Below are 24,079 nucleotides of genomic sequence, written 5' to 3'. Positions count from 1 at the left end.
ATGTGGTATGAGTGCCAATGAGACAACTCTCCAGACCATGTTTTATACGTATTTTATATGATCTGTAACATTTAGATATATTCTATTTATTCCACTTTGGGCCAGACTCTGACTTTGGGCCAGACTCTGACTTTGGGCCAGACTCTGACTTTGGGCCAGACTCTGACTTTGGGCCAGACTCTGACTTTGGGCCAGACTCTGACTTTGGGCCAGACTCTGACTTTGGGCAACGGAAGTCATTTATTGTTGGATAAAAGTTAGACACGAATCAAACAGAAATTCAAATATTGGAATAAAAAAAAAACAGTAAAAGATTTTTTTTCAAATCGAAATTAAAAAGTATTAGCAGGTTAATAATTTCTAAACACTAAGATTGTATTATACTAATGTAGAGATCGGTTAAACAAATACATTGCCACGGCCATTAAATTAATAAAGTTTAATCGTCATATCTATTTTAACCGAAGTCGACATTTTACAAGTTATAATATCAGTTGTGTTTTGTGGTTTTGCAAAAAAAAATGTATGTCTTTTAAGTTGTATGCGCTGCATAACTACATGTATTAAAATTAAGATGTATAATAATAATCCTATGCTTTCAGAATAGGAAAGAAAGTGAACTGATATAATGATTTCCGGACGTATATCCACAAATATTTGCACAAGGCGAATATTTTCGCACTTTTTGTGAAATAATCCAATAACAAGTCATACATGTAAACAAAATATATTCAGTTGGGTGTGAAATGGCAGTCTGATGACCAGAAGTATGCCCGCTGACATTAATCCATTGGATTATCTGTATCCTCTGTGGCTAGCGGGCGTGGTCTTGCAACTTGAGATGGGGCATCTGGACCAAGACGTCAAACACTCCCTGCCGTGTCAATCTACATTAATATAGATATGTTTGTTTATTTATCATAATGATATGATGGTTAGGTACATCTTTGCCAAGACGTAACAAAGTGGTAAGATAATCGCTGTCATTATTATACTGGGACTTCACATTTACAGCAGTCACATCTCTATTTTCTTTGATTTCACAAAACAAGTGGAAGTTTTGCTACTTTTTGCCTTTAATTGCTACCAAATGTTAAGCACTAACATGATTTCTGAAGATTTGATTGATAAGCACTCCATGTACTTGAACTATATTAAACCATCTGAGACTGTCGACGTCGATACAGCGGAGTATACCGAAGGGCTAGAAACATTGCAACCCATGGACCACAAATCTCAAATCAATAATCATCATTCTATTGAGGGCATATTAGCTGGACGGAAAGAAATGGACAGATTACACAAAGGTACAAATTAATATGTATTAGAGTTGTAATTTAATTAATTATCAGAAATTATTAAATTAGGATCAGTATATTAATATGGCGGAAATGAATATAAGCGGGTTTGTATCAGGTGTTATCAAAGATGAAATACATTTTTATAATTGGATTTTTAATATTCATATTATTTATGCTATTATGCATTTGTTTTATATTTTTAATTTTTACATAATTCATTTAATTATGTATTTTTATTATAATTTAGTTACATCTTTCTTTAAGATTTTAAGAAAATGACAATAAGTTGGAATATTTCTAAACGGTTCTTATTAAAATCAAACTATCCTTAAAGTATAAAAATTTGATTTGAATTATTCATTAAGAATTCTTTCGTTTATTTACTCTTTTTCAGAATTTATTGACCATACAACTAAGAATTCAGAAACTTCTCCGGAAAACAAAAATAAAACTCCAAAGTCGGATAAAGGAGTTTCTAAGGATCTTAATTCATCGGTTGATAGCTTATCACGAAAGTCGGAATCAACGGAGGACGAAGATGAAAATATAAAGAAGGAAGAAACTGACGACGCTAGAAATAAAAAGAGACGAAATAGGACGACATTCACAAGTTTTCAGTTGGAAGAAATGGAACGTGTTTTCCAAAAGACTCATTATCCAGACGTATATGCGCGGGAACAGTTAGCTCTTAGATGTAACTTAACCGAAGCCAGAGTACAGGTAGGAAATTATTCTTTCTTTCTTTCATTTTATTTCTTTTCTTTCTTTTATAATATTTCTATTCTTTCTTTCGTTATATTTCTTTTCTTTCTTTTATAATCTTTTTTTCTTTTTTTTCTTTTATTATTTTCCTTTTCTTTCTTTTATTATCTTTCTTTCTTTTCTTTCTTTTATTATATTTCTTTCTTTCAATTATGTGTTTTTCTTTTTTCTTTATTTTACTTCTTATTATTTATTTGTTTAAGAGTTGTTAGCGTAAAAGAATCAATTCTTTCTTTATTTTGCTTTTTATTGTTTTATTCTTCGCAATGCTACATTGTAAATCATGGGGGCTGTTAAAATAATGGAAATAAAAAAACAATGTTGCTGTCGTCATTATAATAACTTCCATGTTGTCGTCATTATAATAACTTCCATGCTGTCGCAAACCGGCGAATCCCAGTATTTGTTTCAAATTCACTGTCTTATATTTACGATTTTACTATCCGGATATTTACTTTTTTCATTAAAATTCATATGGCCAAAAGCAGAGCTCTATAGCCAATGAAAGGAAAATAATAAGAAAATCAATAAGTAAATAAATAATATATAATAACTTCTACCGAGAAAAAAAATCAGTTTGATTTTTAAATCTCGGAAAAATATCCCTATAATAAAAATGATTCAACTTATATCTTTATATCTTTATACATTTGTATTAGTTTTTTGGTGAAAACCTGTACAGTTGACTTCTGGAAATGATAAATCAATCTAAAGTAACAATTTCTAATTTATGAACTTTTCATATATTATAATAAAGAGTATAAGACAATAATAATCTCTTCCTTTTAACAATGATAGACATTTATAAATAGGTATATAATTGAATGTATTAGTCGCGTTAGGGATCAAAAAGGTAATTTTACGAAAGAGTAGCAGCCACGTGTGGTTGATTATTGGCTATTTACACTAAATAAACAAATTGATGTTTTACAACACATGTACGTGTGACCTCCTGTTGTTCGTTTATTGTCAGACTTGTTATTTTTATTGACAAACTCGTTATTTCATCAGCAGATTATTGAGTTTAGGAGGAATTAATCCTCATTATAATAAACATCTTATTTCACATAACTGACATATCAATGAAACCAGTCTACCTTTCTAAAAAAAAATATTTATTCAAAACAAATTAAGAGTGGTTAAAATAGAAAGAAAGATATATATATTAAGTCAATATATTAATTTTTGTTTGCCTTAGTTAATTTATTAATTGCTACTAATTCCGTTCATTGTAAAAATAAGTATTTATTAAAAAGGGTCAAATTTAACAAATTGAAAAAAGAAAGACGTAAATTATTACAAATTCCTTTCACTGAAAATAAGTATTGCATAAAAAGGACAAATTCAAGTAAAAAAAGAAAGATATTTGTTTAATTAGCTTTGTGTCAACGATAATTTCATATTTTGAGTCGCACTCTGAGAAATTTCTTCAAAGTTATAGTGTGATTTTGTGCTAAAATAAGCTTTTACTTGAGAAGATAGTAGAATTTTTTCGATGCTACTTTTGCGTACTTATAATCCGGTACAGATGTACTCGGTTATGGACTTGCTTATTCTATACGGTGTCCTTTGTCGCTGTTTTTGGCTGAATTAATATTCAAACCACGAAATAATGCTGTAACAAAGGAGGGTTAATTCCGGGACAAAACGTCCTAAAGCACTGCGTCCATGTTGCAAACATATGCGAAGCCCAATATTGAAACCATTTCTGTAAATTGAAACAAATGAGCTTCCCGTAGAGTTTTTATTTCAAACAGATAGCTTTTCTCTTCTTTTTTTTCTACAAAAATTCTACCTATGGTATTTGCATAGCAATTTATACACAACATCTTTATCTAAACACTTCCCGATGAAGAAATTTGTTCCGTTTTCGTAGTTTCCGTATGTTTTTCATTTTTGATAGACGCGTTTTAGAGTATTTTTGTTGTTGTTGTTGGTCGTTTTTTTTTATTTGCTTTTCGTTGGTTTTTTTTATTTTCACTCTTTTTTTCAGATTATTATTATTTCATAAAACACGGGAAAATTATTTGGAGATTTCGATCTAAATTCCGTAAAGTTTAACACACAACATCTTTAAACCAAATATTTTGAAATTAACTTATTGATGAAGATCTATGGTTTTTGGATATACCTCCATTGGGAACGATTAAACCTAAACATTTGCAAGCCCCGGATGTATAAATACATTAAAAAAAACGTAGAAATCTAAAAAATACAAAAAGGAACCCAACAAGCTCATCTAAGGCCGAAGTTGCCTGAGGAAGGTGGAACTTTATCTAAACGTATATGACATAAAAAAAGGATCAAATAGGGATAAGTGTTTCTCGTTTTTTATATAGATTAGACCGTTGGTTTTCCCGTTTGAATGGTTTTACACTAGTAATTTTTGGGGCCCTTTATAGCTTGCTGTTCGGTGTGAGCCAAGGCTTCGTGTTGAAGACCGTACTTTGACCAATAATGGTTTGCTTTTATAAATTTTGACTTGGATGGAGAGTTGTCTCATTGGCACTCATACCACATCTTCTTATATCTATATAAGATAAAGAAGCAAGTTTGAACTAAAAAAAAACAACAAAATTGATCGATGGGTGAAGGAGGGTAAATTCATCGTAAGTAGTCTTATAGAAATATAGTAAGGTGATATATATTTATCTGGTTTAATATCTTTGAATTCAGAGCCGTTATAGGAAATACTAAAGATGAAAATAAAACTGAAACAAAAGAGAAAAAAAAAGATTAATTATTTCTGTCCAACCATCAAGTAAAATATGTCGAAAGAATAAATATAATTTTAATAATAAATATAATGTGCATGATAATTTATTGAAAAGAAATGGAGCTTAAACATGAAATATAAATAGAATGATACAAAAAAAGCTATAAAAAACTTCCTGATTTTCATTTTTGATAAAATTTTAAATTTCCAGATACAATGAAAGTTACAATAGGAACAAAAAACATCAACATTTGACAAGATGAAGACAAACAATAGCAGGCTTTTTCTTTTCCTATTTTGCTTGTTTCGTGAAAAACGTTTTTTATATAGATTATACCGTTGGTTTTCCCGTTTGAATGGTTTTACACTAGTAATTTTGGGGCCCTTTATAGCTTACTGTTCGGTGTGAGCCAAGGCTCCGTGTTGAAGACCGTACTGTGACCTATAATGGTTTACTTTTATAAATTTTGACTTGGATGGAGAGTTGTCTCATTGGCACTCATATACCACATCTTCTTATATCTATATACATGTTATATGGTTGTCCTTTTTTCCTAGATATTGTTAATGGCCAAATGTTTTTATTGAATATAAAGCAAGTCAAGTCAATGGCATAGTTAAACTTATACATGTGTTTTGGGGTTGTTTCTGTCGTTGGATTGCTGTTTCATTGACTTTTACCCAGCATCCCTTATTATTCAGATCAACAATGTAAAATAAAATAGTGTATATGATATATACTGTAGAACAGGAATGTAATGTACCGTGTATATGTCAACGAATGAATATATATATTTGCATACAAGTAATATAAATGTGTTTTTTAACTATAATATTACTATAGTGAAATGTTATCCGGATTTAGATAGTTTTGCGTTTTATGAATAGTTTATATATATATATATTAATAGTTGTCCCCATTTTTCATAGATTAATATTACAGAATTTAACTACACTGGTCACCGAAATCACCGGAGTCACAGAGATGACCAAACCAGTCCATTCTTTTAATTAAATACCTTCATGGTCGTATGACATATTCTTTGAGAACATTGCAGAATTATTCCTGTATAAATTAATGCCTTTTAAGTAATGGTATTTCAACATGGCCAACCCGAAATGTAAAGGATTTCGCTCAATAAAAAAATCCTAAGGTTGTCGTTGGACAAGAAATATGCATTTATCCTTTGTATATTCATTCGTACAAGTGCAGTTGCCAGAGTAAATATGAAATATAAAAAGCAAGAAAAGAGATATTTTCACACATTTCTTTACTTACATATCCAAGACAAAAAGAAAAAAAAACCTGTTGTTAAATTGATCTATCAAACAACTTGTTCCTACCACTTGAGACAAAATTACCCAAATATTCAGAAAATGAAAGAATTATAAACGCATTCTCAATGAGAAACCGCTTATCTTAATAACATATAATCACAGAAAAGATCGTAGTCAATATTTTTGTACTTATCCTATTTTAGTAATTGAATTATTTTAATACGTAAATTGGTTTCTCTATTACCGCCTGATTTCTGGTATTATGATGGGGTAATGAGCACCACTGAGATTTAATAAAATACACACCGAGATTTTACTGAGTTCAGGAGACGTCTGCTTTCTCGTCAGGTTTTATTATCAAACTTGATTTTAGGCAGACAGTTTCAAAAATCTCTTTTATTATACTATTATTATTATTAAACCTCGATGAAAAATGAATGTGTTTTTTTTTCTAGTAAAGTTGGACATAAATACATGATTGAAATAGAATGTAAATATGGATCCTCAAAAGAAATTGTGCAGTATTTGTTAATGTATTTAATACTAACACTTGGAAATAAGAATCGGTCTTTGTCACACAATGGCAGGATCATATTGCAAATGTATTCACTTTAACCTGGGACATAATTTATCTATTGGTCCCAGCTTTATCGTTGTTTTGATCTGCGATTGATTGGTAAATGATTGATCATGCCGCATGTGTTTTTTTTTTCAATTATGATTATATAAACCTAAAGTCTACTTAAAAAAGAATCCAACTGTTTTATCCAAATATAAGAATTTCCAAGCGTTTTTGGTGTACATCGAAGAAACTTATGCTATCAAGGATTTATGTATAGTAAGACAATATATATATATCCTTGATACTAAAAAACGAACTTTTCGACGTTTCAATAAATTTCGAATTTCATTGGTGCCTGCATTTTCATCAAAATAGTCAAAAATAAATCACCTCGAGCTTAGAGAGTAGTGAATAAAAGATGAGAGGAAACATGATATATAATGAAATTATACATATATGTATAGCCAAAAATAAATCGCTTCGAGTTTAGAGAGTAGTGAATATGAGACGAGAGGCAACATGATATATACTTTAACACTTACAACAAATTCACTGTTGGATAAATAAACCAATAGACATCGACACTCTTTTACTATACGCAATAAAACATCCGTGTGAAGGTCAGTAAAATAGATATTGGAAACCCTTTCAAAGCGGCCGATATTTCTATTAAGCACAATATATGTTTTTTTTCTATTTCGAAATATGGTCTGTATGGCCTAATGGGGAGGTATGTTTGCACGTAATGCCGGTTTAACACTATTACACTGTGTCTGGACAAAGTTAGGAAAGCTGGACCATGTTTTGTTCGTTGTGGTTGTTGGTTATATGCCTCTGCCTTCCGGGGGAGGCTTTAGTTCATGATTGGTGTGGTCTGCTGTACTGTCTAATATCTATGGTAGTTTTTGTTACCTTGTTATGGTGTATTTCTATGAAATATCGACGTCCATTCACAATTAATACATTTAGTTTGAAATTTTCTTGGGCATGATATGCCAAGCAAACAGTAAAAATAAAACACTTGCCGTCCATGCGGGATGGTACACTGACAAATCTTTACAACAAATTTATTATTAGTTTGAGAAGGTTATACATATTAATAAAGAAAACCAAAACATTTAATTACAGTACTAGCTCTTATAAACGAATGTTACCAATAGCCTAATTCATAAGTACACTTAAACACACAGAGTAGTATGCCGCCAGAGTTACACTTTTGTCCCCTTAATGAAATTATCATTAACCAATTCCGCTAACATGTTTTAGAGGGAGTTTAAGATGTTTTCAAATAAATTTGTATTAGTGAAGGACTTTTATTACCATAATACTTGTATAACTCTTCTGGGTAAATGAAGATACATACTGTAATTCTTTTGATGGGATTATATACTACATATGTAAAGGTGTATAAAACATAGACATAAAACATCAAACACTGACAGTCATAGCTATCGGTAGTATCTGTTGACGTACTAAACACTGACAACCACAGTCATAGATATCGGTAGTATCTGTTGACGTTCTAAATACTGACAACCACAGTCATAGCTATCGGTAGTATCTGTTGACGTACTAAACACTGACAACCACAGTCATAGCTATCGGTAGTATCTGTTGACGTACTAAACACTGACAACCACAGTCATAGCTATCGGTAGTATCTGTTGACGTACTAAACACTGACAACCACAGTCATAGCTATCGGTAGTATCTGTTGACGTACTAAACACTGACAAACACAGTCATAGCTATCGGTAGTATCTGTTGACGTACTAAACACTGACAACCACAGTCATAGCTATCGGTAGTATCTGTTGACGTACTAAACACTGACAACCACAGTCATAGCTATCGGTAGTATCTGTTGACGTACTAAACACTGACAACCACAGTCATAGCTATTGGTAGTATCTGTTGACGTTAGTTAACTGTACTCAATAGTTAGTAATCAAACACTGACAACCACAGTCAAAGCTATCGGTAGTATCTGTTGACGTTAGTCAGTTTTCTTCTGTACTCAATAGTTAGTAATCAAACACTGTAGTTAGTAATCAAACACTGACAACCACAGTCAAAGCTATCGGTAGTATCTGTTGACGTTAGTCAGTTTTCTTCTGTACTCAATAGTTAGTCAGTTATACATGTATATACATCATGTAAATTATCTACATCCAAAACTTAAATTTTTAATTTGATTCCCTTAATCTATGGACTTTCGGCTCTTTAAATAAAATTTTTGTAAAAATACAGTTGATTTCTCATATAGAAACAAATATATACCTAAATTTGATAACCTTCTGTGCGTCATTTGGTCTTTAATGGAGAGTTGTCTCATTGGCAATCATACCACATCTTCTTATTTTTATATTGTATATTGGTGGGGCTTCCCGGGAAGATTATAACCATTTCTTTTTTGAGTGTATAGACCAAAAGAAATATATACAAGAACGGATTTGATGGTTATTTTTAAAACTTGTCATATGGTAAACAGTTTTCTCACGGGTCTTCAGGATGTAATAACATGGTAAACAGTTTTCTAACGCGTCTTCAGGATGTAGTCACATGGTAAACAGTTTTCTAACGCGTCTTCAGGATGTAGTCACATGGTAAACAGTTTTCACAAGTGTCTTCAGGGTGTACACTAGTCACATGGTAATCAGTTTTCTCACGTGTCTTCAGGGTGTAGTCACATGCTAAACAGTTTTCTCACGTGTCTTCAGGGAGTAGTCACATGGTAAACAGTTTTCGCACTAGTCTTCAGGATGTAATCTCATGGTAAACAGTTTTCTCACGTGGTGTATCTGCTGGCATAGTTGATTACATATGAACAGAAACTATTATTTCTTTCGCAAAAATATTTTTTATTCAATTTGGTAGGAGGACTTTCTTGATCCCTTAAATTTTATCCTATTTTTTAATTTTTCTTCTTTAATCAATTCAATATCCTTTAAAACAGGTATAGTCTGTTAATTTCAGATCATTTTGAGCATTTTCTACAAAGATATGAGCCCTCATAGTTTGACTCTCATTTATATCATGGAAGTGTTGCAAAACTTTCTTTGAGTAGTACACTTTAAGATAGAACAAAGCTAGATGAAGGGGTATAGATAAAACCTGCAAGTTATTACTCATTCCGACATCGAAAATATAGTGCTACGTTTCCTTGAGGGGAATAATTAACAATTACTAAATTTAGATGTTAGAGTCAGTTATGATTTAGTTTGGAACGTATATACATTTACAGTATGGTCACATTTTTATCATAAAAATAAAAACCTTATGTAAAGCAACATATCATGCTGTTTACATGTTCTTGTAAAATTTTGTATTTAGAATCTACAGGACCAATATGTAACAAAATGTAACTGAAAAAAATAAAACTTAAATATGCTAGTTTGGTGCGTTTATGTTGTACATTTGAAAGAGACAATTTAATCCACTCAAGATTTTGAAGTCATTTTTTTTTTCTATTAAAAAATATTAGTCATTTCTTATTTAAAAAAAAACATAACAAAATAAGCATCAAAGGAATTCATATATGCTACGACAAAGTGAGATAATTTTTCTTTTAAGATTGTTCTTTTCAGTTTTCGCTTTGTTTTTCTATAACAGAGTCAAAGCAAAAATAATTGATATATTAGATTTTGTTAAACACCAGCTTATGCTTTATATAAACGGATTACCAACGCTCTATTGCCATCTTAATCGTTCATTCAGAAATTATGTTAATCGGACTTTTGGCTGAAAATGAATGTAGACACCTTTATATACTCAAAAAAATTCCGGATTTGATTTTTATAATTAGATTGGAGGAAATATCTCAGTATCAGCATTAAATAAAAGACTATTTATATACAGTTCAAATGAGATGACATTTCTTTACATGTTTTTCATGTTTCAATTAGTGTTGTCCCAAGCATCATTGTTTAACTCCCTATATTGGAGATTTGTAGTAAAGTTAATGTTTGAAATATACTCTTTATTGAAGTGCGTAATACCATCAAATCATAGTACGTCACATCCGGTTTCATACGAAAAAGGGTCGAAAAAAAATATTCCCTTGAATTTGACAGTTGAAGGAAATTAATCCTACATTTCATTGCATTTAAAAAAAATTCTGAGTCATAAACATATATCTTTGGTGTTTCAAAGCATCATTCATTTTTAGTTGGTGTTTCTATATAATATTTTGGAAACTTGAGGTTACATAGTTACTAAAGCTTGTAAACAGGGGAAAAAAGGGGTGAACATTTGATTGGTTAACTTCCAGTGATGGTTATTATCTTATATGCAATGAAATGTTATGTGAAATTTTGTCTGTAGTATTGGACAGGATAACACTTTACTCATGCCAAGTATTTCTTTATTTGAAACAAAGATAAATTCTGCAAGATTGTTTGAAAAGTGCCAATTTAACAAAGATTAATAGGGGAAAACAATAGTGGTATTACTCCTAAACGGCCATCTTATTGCAAATTGGACAATAAATTTCTACATTTCTTCTTGTAACTTTGCATTTATTTATTAGAATAACACCATTCATTTATTCGTATACAATGTCAAATCAGATTAACGCCAGAAAACTTCGATAATACCTTAGCTTTTCAAATAGACTTTGTTGTTATAAATAACAGGTCTTACAAGCAAGGAGAAATGCTATCCTAATTAATAGAGTATACAGAGATTTTATTTTTTCCTCAAAACACTAGTCAAACTTTAATATAATGTAATACATGTAAATAACAGGAAATTAAGTTTATATGAAACAAAACAAAACAAAACAAAACAAAACAAAACAAAAACAACTACAGGTTAACATTCGGTCATTAAACAATAGTTTCAAAACAAAACAAAACAAAACAAAACAAAAACAACTGCAGGTTAACATTCGATCACTACACAATAGTTTACAGACAAAACAAAACAAAACAAAACAAAACAAAAACAACTCCAGGTTAACATTCGGTCATTACACAATAGTTTACAGACAAAACAAAACAAAACAAAACAAAAACAACTACAGGTTAACATTCGGTCATTAAAATGTTTTAAAAAGCAGTTTACATAATGTGATAAACCAGTAATTATTTTGGAATTTTATAAAGATATATATAAATAAATCCTCACTTTATTTTTTATATAAATGTACTGTTGTCTGATATGTTTTAAAGTGTCTCATAAGTCTATTCTAAGGCTGGATATTTGATCTCTGTTTTTATTATGAATTGTTGTATATATATATATATATTGTTTGATCAAATATGTGACACTATAATAAAATAATTATTTATTTTATTATTTTATTAAACAATAGTTTACAGACAAAACAAAACAAAAACAACTACAGGTTAACTTTCGGTCATTAATCAATAGTTTACAGACAAGACAAAACAAAACAAAACAAAAACAACTCCAGGTTAACATTCGGTCATTAAACAATGGTTTACAGACAAAACAAAACAAACCAAAACCAACCTCAGGTTAACATTCGGTCATTAAACAATAGTTTACAGACAAAACAAAACAAAATAAAAACAACTTCAGGACAACATTCGGTCATTATACAATAGTTTACAGACAAAATAAAACAAAACAAAAACAACTGCAGGTTAACATTCGGTCATTAAACAATAGTTTACAGACAAAACAAAACAAAATAAAAACAACTTCAGAACAACATTCGGTCATTACACAATAGTTTACAGACAAAACAAAACAAAACAAAAACAACTCCAGGACAACATTCGGTCATTAAACAAATAGTTAACAGACAACACAAAGCAAAACAAAAACAACTACAGGTTAACATTCGGTTATTACACAAGTTTACAGACAAAACAAAACAAAACAAAAATAACTACAGGATAACATTCGGTCATTAAACGAATAGTTTACAGACAAAACAAAGCAAAACAAAAACAACTGCAGGTTAACATTCGGTCATTAAACGAATAGTTTACAGACAAAACAAAGCAAAACAAAAACAACAGCAGGTTAACATTCGGTCATTTCACAATAGTTTACAGACAAAACAAAACAAAACAAGAACAAATACAGGATAACATTCGGTCATTAAACAATAGTTTACAGACAAAACAAAACAAAACAAAAAGAACTACAGGTTAACATTCGGTCATTAAACAATAGTTTTGTTGCTCTACCACATGGTAAACTCTTAATCGACAAAATTGAATAAATTTACAGACACAAAGATTAAACTAGATTCCTTGAACAAAATGCATTTGACTTGGGACTGACAGTGGGTTAAATCAGTTTAACACGCAGGTTCTTAGAACACTCCTAAAACAGTTATACATAACTTTGGCAAACAGCTCGATGTTGCTGAATGATATGATTTAATAACATTTGTCGAAAAATTGTTTGGTTAATAATAGAAATTAACACATCTTAAGCAGTTTGTAATGGAAAATGAGACCAAAGGAGATTTTAATGGGAAACGAGACCAAATCCTTTGATACGAGTCATATAATTAAATCTAACATACATTTATTAGCATGAAACAGTATAATACAGATATTCACAGAAAGAATTCATGTAATAGCTACAGATATTTAAGTAAAACACAATATATTAGCGAAAATATTACAGATATAATTATGTAATAGCTCACAAAATACTTAATGCGAGGAGTAAAAATTTTGCCATACATCGAGATAGGAACATTAACATCTAAAACTCAAGCTGTGAGTTAATTAAACTTTTTTCTGTTATCCTTTAGTTATTACGAAATATCAGATCATATTTCTAAAATATTCTTTGATGTCGAACGTTCCCGCAGAAAATTTCCTCCCGCCCATATCCATAATGATACGAGGGGGTCGCTTGGAATTCACGCTACAGCTTTAATTTACACAGAATATAATTTGCAAAACACTTAACTACAAGTGCATTAAATAAATGTACAATTTAAGATCCGGTCGTTACTTTGCAATCTAAACATCTGATTTTGATTTGTTTAGTGAATAACTTAATTTCATTAAATACTTAATTAAATTTCATATCTGTATGTTTCTTTATGACTGGGTTTTACACCTCTTTCGTTCCTAGACGATTTGGCGTCTAATTTAAAGGTAATGGCTATATTACCCAATCTAATGACTTATAACTAAGTACATTATGTAGTATAATTTTTATTTTATTTAATAAAAGATGTAATATAGCGATAAACACAAGTGCAGTTAGAAGACAAAAAGACATGTACATTTAATGCGTTTTTTGTTGGCTTAGTTTTTGGCAAATACGAAGGACGGGTTACGTATGCACCTCGTTCTTCTTAACACACTAGTGAAATGATCTCGATTGTGACATTACTGAATGCGACCCATCACCATTTACACTTGTTATGAGTAACACGGTGTGTGTCACTAGTGAAAGAGAAACTGCTTACCCTTCCGGAGTGTTCTCTCTCTCTCTCTCTCTCTCTCTCTCTCTCTCTCTCTCTCTCTCTCTCTCTCTCTCGTGCTTATCGGGAGGGCTTTTGTTCTTTCTAGAAGTTGATGCCAAGGACACTATTGACAAAATTGTTTAACACTTTTGTTGACTAGAGTGAACAATTTTAGTCTGAGGGGCCAGCTGAAGCCCGACTATGGGTGCGGGATTTTCTCGCAGTGTTGAAGACCCATTGATGGACTTGGGCTGTTTTCTGCTCTTTGGTCGGGTTATTGTCTCTCTGACACATTCCCCATTTCCATTCTCAATTTTATCAGAAACATGATTTATTTATTACTTGTAATTGGTTTTAAACTAGCTTTCAGTAACTGCAAGTACTCTAGATCGACACTACGTGTCTTTAGTCATTTTTGTTTTTATTTTGTTTTTCGTGCTATGTGTCGATTTGATGAACCAAGCCTTTTTCAACTTGTTTATTAGTTTGTTCTTATATTGTGGTGCTATACACCACTCTTCCAGGTCAGAGCCCGAGGGGTTTAGCGTTCGCAAACACGTTTAACCCACCACATTCTGTATGCAACCGTCCCAAGTCAGGAGCCCGTGATTCAGTGGTTTCCGTTGGTTTTCTCGTTTGAATTTATTTTTATATATTCACAATTTGTGGAAAAAACACATGACTGTGTTAATCATTCCGGAGACGTTTTCATTAAAGTTGAAAACATTTGTAAGAACGATACCGAGTTAACAGACATGAAAAATGAAAATTGAGATTCATGTTTGTATAGTAATGTTTTGTGGACTATACCTAAATAAAACATGGGCGTGTAGTATGTTCCTCCGCGTTATTGTTTGTATATACTTTCGTGTAGTTGCTTTAAAAATCACATTAAATACAAACTAATTATTTTAATCTGGAATAAGTTGATTTGCAGTAAATTAAATAGTATTTTTGAAATATATAATGACAACAGATGTGTTTTGATGTAAATCATAATTATCATCAATTTCTTGGCAATTTTGAATAAAATAAATATTTTTATGATCTGTAACTTCAAAACATTCCGCCATCAAAAAGTTATCATATATCTCTTATCTTATTTGTTCAATTTACTTAATTTAGATTGCTTAACTATTTCATTAAAATCTGGAGATAAGATGTAGTGTTGATTTCATGTTATATTCAGGTAACACGTGGTGTGGAGGTTTTACATGATCGAATGGCTCTGTAACGAGTTTAATTACATGGAATGGCCATTTGTGGTTAATTAACGAACACGCCCGTGTCAATAACCAATGCCAAGTTCAATAAGAATTAATACAAACCACAGTTCTAATGATTTATTTATACATACGAATCAATTTTTGTAACAGTTTGATTTACATGTCATAATTTGCAACGAAGAATTTTTCAAATTTCACATAATATGAAAATGAAATTATGTAGTCTAAGAGCAAATACAAATACCTTTTGAAGATATTTTGTTATCTCTGGTTATTTTATAGCGTATCATGAGCTTTTCCCATTGTTGATTGATTGACTGTTCCTTGCTTAACGTCCTGTTAATTGTCAAAGGCCATACGGTGATCTGTTGTTAATTATATCTTTATCGTTTGGTCTTTTGGTGGATAGCTGTAATATACAATGAAAAACAAACTGTGTTTCCGGAGAACGCTCGTTTTTTTAAATACTCGCGGTTTTTCCAATGTATCGTTAATACACTGACTGTACGGAAATTTATCAGTTACATGAATAAGATTTCAGAAATTTAACAGAATTAACAAGTAATACAGATTTAAAAACTCAGGTGTATGTATAAATGTTGCTAACTTTTTAGATTGGAAACTCTCGATTTACACTCGTAATGTTTTAAGAATATACATTTGGAAAAAATAAACAAAGTTAAAGTTGCAAAACATCAGTAATGATAAACAAAACTCAAAATGAAAAAAAAATATTCGTAAGGGTTCCGCGGAACCCAGTGTCTCGCCTACTTTTTCTGTTAATTGCAGGCTCAACAAAAATGAGGAAGTAAATCAATAAAAATATTCCTCTTGATACTATCTTTTGATTGTAAGAAGTTTCTGTCCAAGTTTGGTAAAAATCCAGGATAGTTTATGAATCTAATAAATGTTTAAAAACTTTATCTGCAGACTGAATGTAATGTTAACTTGAAGAAAACAAAATTTCCTTCTAGATACTAGCATTTGATCATAAACAAGCTTCTGTTAAAGTTTGGTGCAAATCCAAAATAGTATAAGAAAGTTATTATAGTGAATGTGTTGTTTCCTGGCAGAAAATCTAAGTCCATTTAAAAGTAAAATACGGAAAAAATGGATTTATTATTTTACAAAATTTCCTTCTGGATACTATCTTATGATCATAAACAAGCTTCTGTCCAAGTTTGGTAGAAACCCAGGATAGTTTAAGAAAGTTATTAAAATTTTAAAAACTTTAACCACAGAGTGAATGTAATATTTCCCGGCAGAAAAACTAAGTCCATTTATAAGTAAAATACGGAAAAAATGGATTTATTATTTTACAAAATTTCCTTCTAGATACTAGCTTTTGATCATAAACAAGCTTCTGTCCAAGTTTGGTACAAATCCAAAATAGTATAAGAAAGTTATTAAAATTTTAAAAACTTTAACCACAGAGTGAATGTGTTGTTTCCTGGCAGAAAATCTAAGTCCATTTAAAAGTAAAATACGGAAAAAATGGATTTATTATTTTACAAAATTTCCTTCTGGATACTATCTTATGATCATAAACAAGCTTCTGTCCAAGTTTGGTAGAAACCCAGGATAGTTTAAGAAAGTTATTAAAATTTTAAAAACTTTAACCACAGAGTGAATGTAATATTTCCCGGCAGAAAAACTAAGTCCATTTATAAGTAAAATACGGAAAAAATGGAATTTTATTTTTACAAAATTTACTTCTGGATACTATCTTATGATCATAAACAAGCTTCTGTCCAAGTTTGGTAGAAATCCAAGGTAGTTTAAGAAAGTTATTAAAATTTCAAAAACTTTAACCACAGAGTGAATATTTGTGGACGCCGCCGACGACGACGACGACGACGACGCCGACGCCGACGGAATGTAGGATCGCTAAGTCTCGCTTTTTCGACTAAAGTCGAAGGCTCGACAAAAACCAAGAGAAATATACAAAAAGAGGAATGGAGGAAAAACTTATGTATTCCTATTGAATAATTACATTAGATGTATGTTTCATTATTTTACGTTATTTTGATTGGCTAACAGCAATCTCGCGTCATTCTTCATTTCAAAATGAATTTCATGAATTGTAACATACATGATGACACATGTTTCCACAATAAAGTGCACAGGTAAATACAAGAAAAAAATGACAGTAATCGTGTTTTCATGATCATAGCGAAAAAATGTAATTATAAGTATTAAAATTGAGAATGGAAATGGGGATATGTCAAAGAGACAACAACCCGACCATAGAGCAGACAACAGCCGAAGGCCACCAATGGGTCTTCAATGCAGCGAGAAACTCCCGCACCCGGAGGCGTCCTTCAGCTGGCCCCTTAACAAATATGTATACTAGTTCAGTGATAATGGACGTCATACTAAACTCCAAATTATACACAGGAAACTAAAATTAAAAATGATACAAGACTAACAAAGACCAGAGGCTCCTGACTTGGGACAGGCGCAAAAATGCGGCGGGGTTAAACATGTTTTTTGAGATCTCAACCCTCCCCCTACACCTCTAGCCAATGTAGAAAAAACAAACGCACAACAGTACGCACAGTAAAACTCAGTATGAGAGAAGTCCGAGTCCGATGTCAGAATAGGAAACAAAAGAAAATAAACAAAATGACTAATACATAAATAACAACAGACTACTAGCAGTTACTGACATGCCAGCTCCAGATCTCAATTAAACTGATTGAAAGATTATGTCTTCATCATATGAATATCAGGCACAATCCCTCCTGTTAGGGGTTTAGTATTATACCGTCATAAAATATATGAGAAGAACATAACCCGTGTCATGCCAACAACTGGTTTTAGAATAAATGTGTTTAATTCCGATGCAAAGACCATATAAGTGAATCAATATTAAAGCCAAAATATGCAATCTTAAATGACATGACAACAGTATCGTAACTATTGAATGCTTCTTTTAGTAATTTCATAGGGTTGCAAAAGCGTTGACCGTGCGTTCATTTTTAGAATGAAGCGCTTCCGCGCTTCATACAAAATGTACTTCGGTCAACGCTTTTACACCCCAATGAATTTACAAAAAGAAGCATTCAATTGTTAAATAAATTTCATCAAACCATAAGTGGAAACTACCTCACAAAGTACGAACTACATTTTCTTATTGATGAAAGTGAAAAATATATTTGCTGCTTGTATCGTTGTTTAACACAGTATAATGAATGGTTTATATATCAAACTAATTTGGTCATGTTATGATTATTTGATATCGATTGAAAGGAAACTTATTCAACAAAAACATATCAATTTCTCAAATGTATCAAAGACATGCTGTCGATTTACTGAAACTTAATAGATACTTTTTTTAGCTGTTGGGTTTCATTTTAAACATTGAATTTTTAATCTATTTAGTTTGGTAAATCATCAGACGTATATTACTAACGGTTGCTCAGGATAAGGAACACAAAATGGCAGAATTATTTTATAATTTGCCAAAATGTAACTTATATCACACACTATCAAAGAAAACAAATTCCATGTCACCGAGCTTGTTTTCAAGCTACAGTTAATGCAAAATGTTCTCATTTCGAGCAGATTATGAAACAATATAACAGAATCACACAATTATGTGAAGTGAAGGAAAACTGGAGGATAGAATTTTAAAATAAAATTTGAAGAGATAGCTTTCACTGAATACTTGCAGAAAATGAAAAAAAAAAATAAGCTTGTTTTCTTGCTATAGAACCAAAGATTATATACACAGACAATTCATTTCAAATTCTAAGAATCATGAGTTACTTCCCGTTATATATCCCGTTCTGTACTTTTTTAAATACTAGTTATCAAAAGTCTCATCACCTGTTAATAATATTTTCACCATACGACATGATATTTGATATTGTAAGTGACAATTCCTGCAAATGAATTTAATTTTATATTACAGTTTGCATATCTTTAGTAAAATTATTACTAATAATTTGAGAAAAAATTAAATTTTATATTTTCATTATCGAACGATGACTTCTCTCGGTGTCGGTCTTACGACTATGCCCGGTTGAAGTGATACCTTTTGACAAAGTTTTTTTTTCAATGAGACATTTTTAGCCTTATATAATAGATAGTGCATGTTCAAGTTGTTTGATTAATTCATTGTATAGTATTGTCCTGCAATAAGCAGTGGATCCAGACGGATTATTGATATTATTTTGAAATCCTTATGAATAAACAGGAATTGATTGATCCAATCATTTACATCTTTGTTGATTTTAGGTCTGGTTCCAGAACAGAAGAGCCAAGTGGAGGAAGCGAGAACGTTATGGCCAGATCCAAACTATGAGAGGGATGACATCGGGACCGTTTGACATGGGACTAGGTAGACCAGAATCATATTCACAGGTATGATATTAATATAGGTACACTCAATATTGAAAATGCATAAATATTGTTGTCAATTTATCCAATCAAATTTTTATTTTCAATTCAATGCAGACCTTTAATAAGTAAAGAAGTTTGGCATTTATACATAAGCATTCCTCGTACATTTACATTAAGTTTTATCGATGGCGTTTTTAGGGTTATGGCTCCAATTTGCTACAGATACAAGTCAATTCGAAGTTTAGCAAAAAGGAAATATTTTTACAAGTGTGGGTCAATTATTCCACATTATGGATTCAAACTCTTATTATCCAATTCCTGTTTTCTAATTTATAAACTTTAAAGTATTACAACTGTTATACAAAATTCTGAATACTTGACTTCAAATTCTCGAGATCAATCCCAAATCGAAGCAGTTATCAAATATTGCTACAATTAACTTAATTCTTGTAATGCCTCAGCTTCGTTCTTTTATCAATTAAAACATGGAAGTATTATATTGTAATATTTTCTTGGCCTGTAAAATGATTGGCTGACGCCCTGTCGACGTCAAAGAATGTTCAATGATGTAACGGTCCGGCGAAGCTTTATCCATTACTACAAACTTTAATTTATGTTATGTTATGTTAATTATTATTGCTAACAGTAAAACGGTCACCTTACAGCGGCCATGGTGAATGGTGCCACACAGCGCTGACTACTCATCTTATATAAAGTATAACAAAATATTTTTTTCAAAATCTAACAGGAAGGTGATTTTGAATTTAATATTGTTTTAATCTTTTTAACTTATCTTCCTTATAAAAATATTTTATTATTTCTTATCTGAAATAAAATATTTTTTTGTCAAAGTTTTAGAAATCTATAATTAAACAATGAGAACAGTTACAACCCTGCCACCGCAACAAACAATGAAAAACCCTGCACCCATCTTCCAACAAATAAAGACAAATGGTCATTTACAAATAACGTTCGCTACATCCATGTTATTATTTTGTTTTTTGATATGAAAATATCATTTTCAATATTCTTCAAAGCTGAATAAATGAAAAATATTTATTATAATTAAAATATTGATAATAAGAACTTTCCCGCGGGGTTTACAAACTTTATGAGAGTTTGTTCGCATATCTGAATGAATGCAAGCTTTCATACATTTGTAGTTATTTTTTATATATATGAAATACTTAATAACATTATTTTTTTCTTATCAGATTTGAAAATATGAATTTATATTTTATTCATTTGCTTTATCGAGTCGTCAGTCCGTTTCTTATTCTGTATTTATAAAGCTAAGCAAGGACAAACGTCAACAAGATGTAAAGTAGAAACTATTGTCTTGTATGTCAATTTTTGTCATATTTCTATTTGTTTCTTTTAAAACTGAAAATAAACAAACATATACTCTAACCATACTGTTTTAAATTTGACACACATTATTATTTCCAATCGGTTATTTTCGGGACAAATGGTTCACTTCAAAATTATTTGTCAAAGTCAGAATTCAGTTGTTGTCGTTGGTTGATGTGTGTTATATTTGTTTTTCTTTAATAGTTTTGTTATAAATTAGATCGTTGTATTTTTTTGCTTGAAATGTTTTACATGTTGTCGTGTTGGGACATTTTAAAGATGACTATACAGTATGGGTTTTACTTATTGTTAAAGGCTATACAATGACCTATAGCGGATAGTTGTTTCTTTGGCAATCATACCACATCTCCATATTTTTATATTGACTAAATAATTATTAAAGTTTAAACGATCAATGTGATGTCTGTGATATGAAATATAATTATTCTATTGTTTGGTGATAGTCAAATTTTAACATATAATTTGAAATATTATTTTTATATATTTTTTCAAACAAGGGACCCCATTGGACATAATCTATACTATGTAAGCTTTTATGGGATATCCCAGGCTTCTTTCTAAGCACTGTTTTTAAAATATATTATGATACTATTATATATATATATATATTATTTGTCTTGTTTTGTCTTGTGAATTTTAATATATGTGCTTGAATTTGCCTGAATAAAACCATACTATACTAAATATAACTGTTGTTATTGTTTTTGATTCACTGTAATTTTTTATTTATTATTTTTATATATCTTATTGTAGATACAGCACAATCCTTGGATGGGAGGGCACCAGATGCCATACTCAATGCAGAATTCAAATTGTATGGTAAACCATTCGCAAGTACCAAGTTTCATGAACCTTGCTCATCCGGGACACTTCCCGCCATCCCAGACAGGACTCCATCAATCACCCATCTCATTAAATGGTACCCAGTCGCCATCGTTTGAATGTGAGCCTACCGAACGGCGGAGTACCAGTATAGCTGCCTTACGATTAAAAGCACATGAACATAGTGTAGCAATGGGTTTATTTAGTGCGTACGGGAAGTAAACACAATATAATACAATGTTATGTGCACAAACAAATACACTAATTATTTAATCATAGTGTTAATTGACTATCTGTGAAGCGATAAACAATATTCTGGTTCAGCAAAAAAATGGTGCTATATATATATATATATATATTGAGTAATGGCGTTGAGGTGGAAAGTCCGTGATTGCAACACGAAAAATGGAAGTGTTCTTAAACGATGTCAGAAGGAAATGAAACATATCTAAAGATTGACATTGTAATAAGTAACTATAGTAATGTAAGATCTGCAAAGGTCTAATTTCTAATTAATAAACTATTGAATCTTTCTAACAATTAAAAGCCGGGTTTCTCTTGTTAGAATATTATGGTCTGTTCATATAAATGTGCAGATCTAAATTTTTTACGACTTTTGTTTCATTTGAAGAAAAAGCATTATTATATTTTTCACATGCTGGAATGCAGGTTTGAGACATTATTTACTATTAGCCTTCTTTTGATATGCGAATATAACACCATGCTAGAAGAACTTACAACATTGTAAAACTATTATGTATCTTCAATTAAAGGACCGAACCACTCAGCGTTAGTGCTTTTGTCAATAAATTGAGTTTGAGAAGGAATGATAGAATTAGTGATAACATTAGCTAATTAGAGAAAGGAGAATGATCACATACCAGAGTGGTAGATATATAATCATCATGTATCCATGTGTTTATTGGTATAAATTGTGTAAATTACCTCTACTAATGAACTTATAAACATTACTTATGTCGGGGATACCTCTATGATTGTGTAAATACCTAAATACATTTATTAATGATATTAAATTATCTTCTTGTATAAAGATTTTATCATTTGTATTGTCGTCAATTGGAATTGCTAAAATTTTGTATTCATCTTCTGTTTAAAAAGATATATCTGAATTAAAATACTAATAGTTAAATTTCAACGAGACAGCTACCCATAAACAACAAAGAACAACAAATGATACATTTTGGAAAACATGCAGTATTGAAAATATTATGAGAATGAACTTGGTGCCGTAAGGGACGAGTTCTTTATCTTGAGGTTGAAGGTCATCCAGTTACTTTTTAAATTTAGATTGTTCACCCAATGTTGTCAGTATAAAGGAACTATAAACAACTGTTATACAAGTAGGGGGTTCAGATAGCTATAAAACCAGGTTTAATCCACTTTTTTTTCGGAAAATGTCTGTACGAAGTGAGGAATATGACAGTTGCTTTCTACTTGTTCCGTTGGTTGATGACGTTTGATTTTGTCAGTTTCTATGGACTTCCCCTTTTTGAATTTACCTTGGAGTTCGGTATTTTTGTTATACTTTTTTTAGAATGAGGATAAAGAGCTGATCCTAAGAATAAGATTAATTCCTGTTGTATCTCGAAAAGGTGTATTATATCAAAGTCCTAGTTTGTACCGATTATCAGGTTGTCTGCATATTGATATTGTAAAATATCAGCTGCGAGACACCATATGAAGCCTTTTGTAGAGTGAGCACAACGAACGAGTTCAAAAAGACTTCGTATTGTTTCCAGCAACTAATATTTTACAATATAGATAAAATGAAAATCTGATAATCGATTTATCAGATTGCATTTGTGATTTTGCATGATAGAAAGAAGTGTTTTTCTTTGTTTCACCAGCAAACTGGAAGATGTCTTGATACGTTCGGGTCAGACTTATCAACGTCGGTTCATTCATTATGACGTCGGTGATATATTCGGGTCAAAGTTATTCAGGCCAGTGTTATATAGCCATTCTTTCCCCATGCCAGTTTTTCCCTGGCATGATCTCATTTCCCCCCGGGGAAATTTTGGATCAATGCTATTCTTCCCCCGCGGAAATTTGACAAAACGTATGCATATAACCACTTTCCCCATGCCCATACCCCCACCCCCCTCGTATAGATTTCACTATATACATAATATAAACATCAAAATTGCACGGCTATTTATGTATATATTCTGTATTTTTTTAAGAAATGATTGATCTCTGAAATGCTAAAATTATCTGTTTTTCGGCTTTGGATGCTTTGAGCACTGAGTCGACATCTCTGCTGGTGGA

The 24,079-nt window shown here is 31.1% G+C and overlaps 1 protein-coding gene across 1 annotated transcript; it reads left to right on the top strand.

Moving 5' to 3' along the window:
- The first annotated feature begins 980 nt into the window (after nt 1–980).
- On the top strand, nt 981–22,577 carry LOC127705104 (ALX homeobox protein 1-like). Its single transcript, XM_052209370.1, has 4 exons — nt 981–1,307; nt 1,696–2,021; nt 19,493–19,618; nt 21,722–22,577. Exons 1-4 carry the CDS (start codon nt 1,091–1,093, stop codon nt 22,010–22,012), a joined length of 960 nt encoding a protein of 319 aa, XP_052065330.1. The 5' UTR covers nt 981–1,090; the 3' UTR covers nt 22,013–22,577.
- The last annotated feature ends 1,502 nt before the right edge of the window (nt 22,578–24,079 follow it).

The sequence above is a fragment of the Mytilus californianus genome, unplaced genomic scaffold (genome assembly GCF_021869535.1).
Source record: "Mytilus californianus isolate M0D057914Y unplaced genomic scaffold, xbMytCali1.0.p SCAF_6, whole genome shotgun sequence".
NCBI lineage: Eukaryota > Metazoa > Mollusca > Bivalvia > Mytilida > Mytilidae > Mytilus > Mytilus californianus.
Note: the sequence above shows the minus strand (reverse complement) of the source record. Positions and strands in the feature narration are given on the sequence as shown.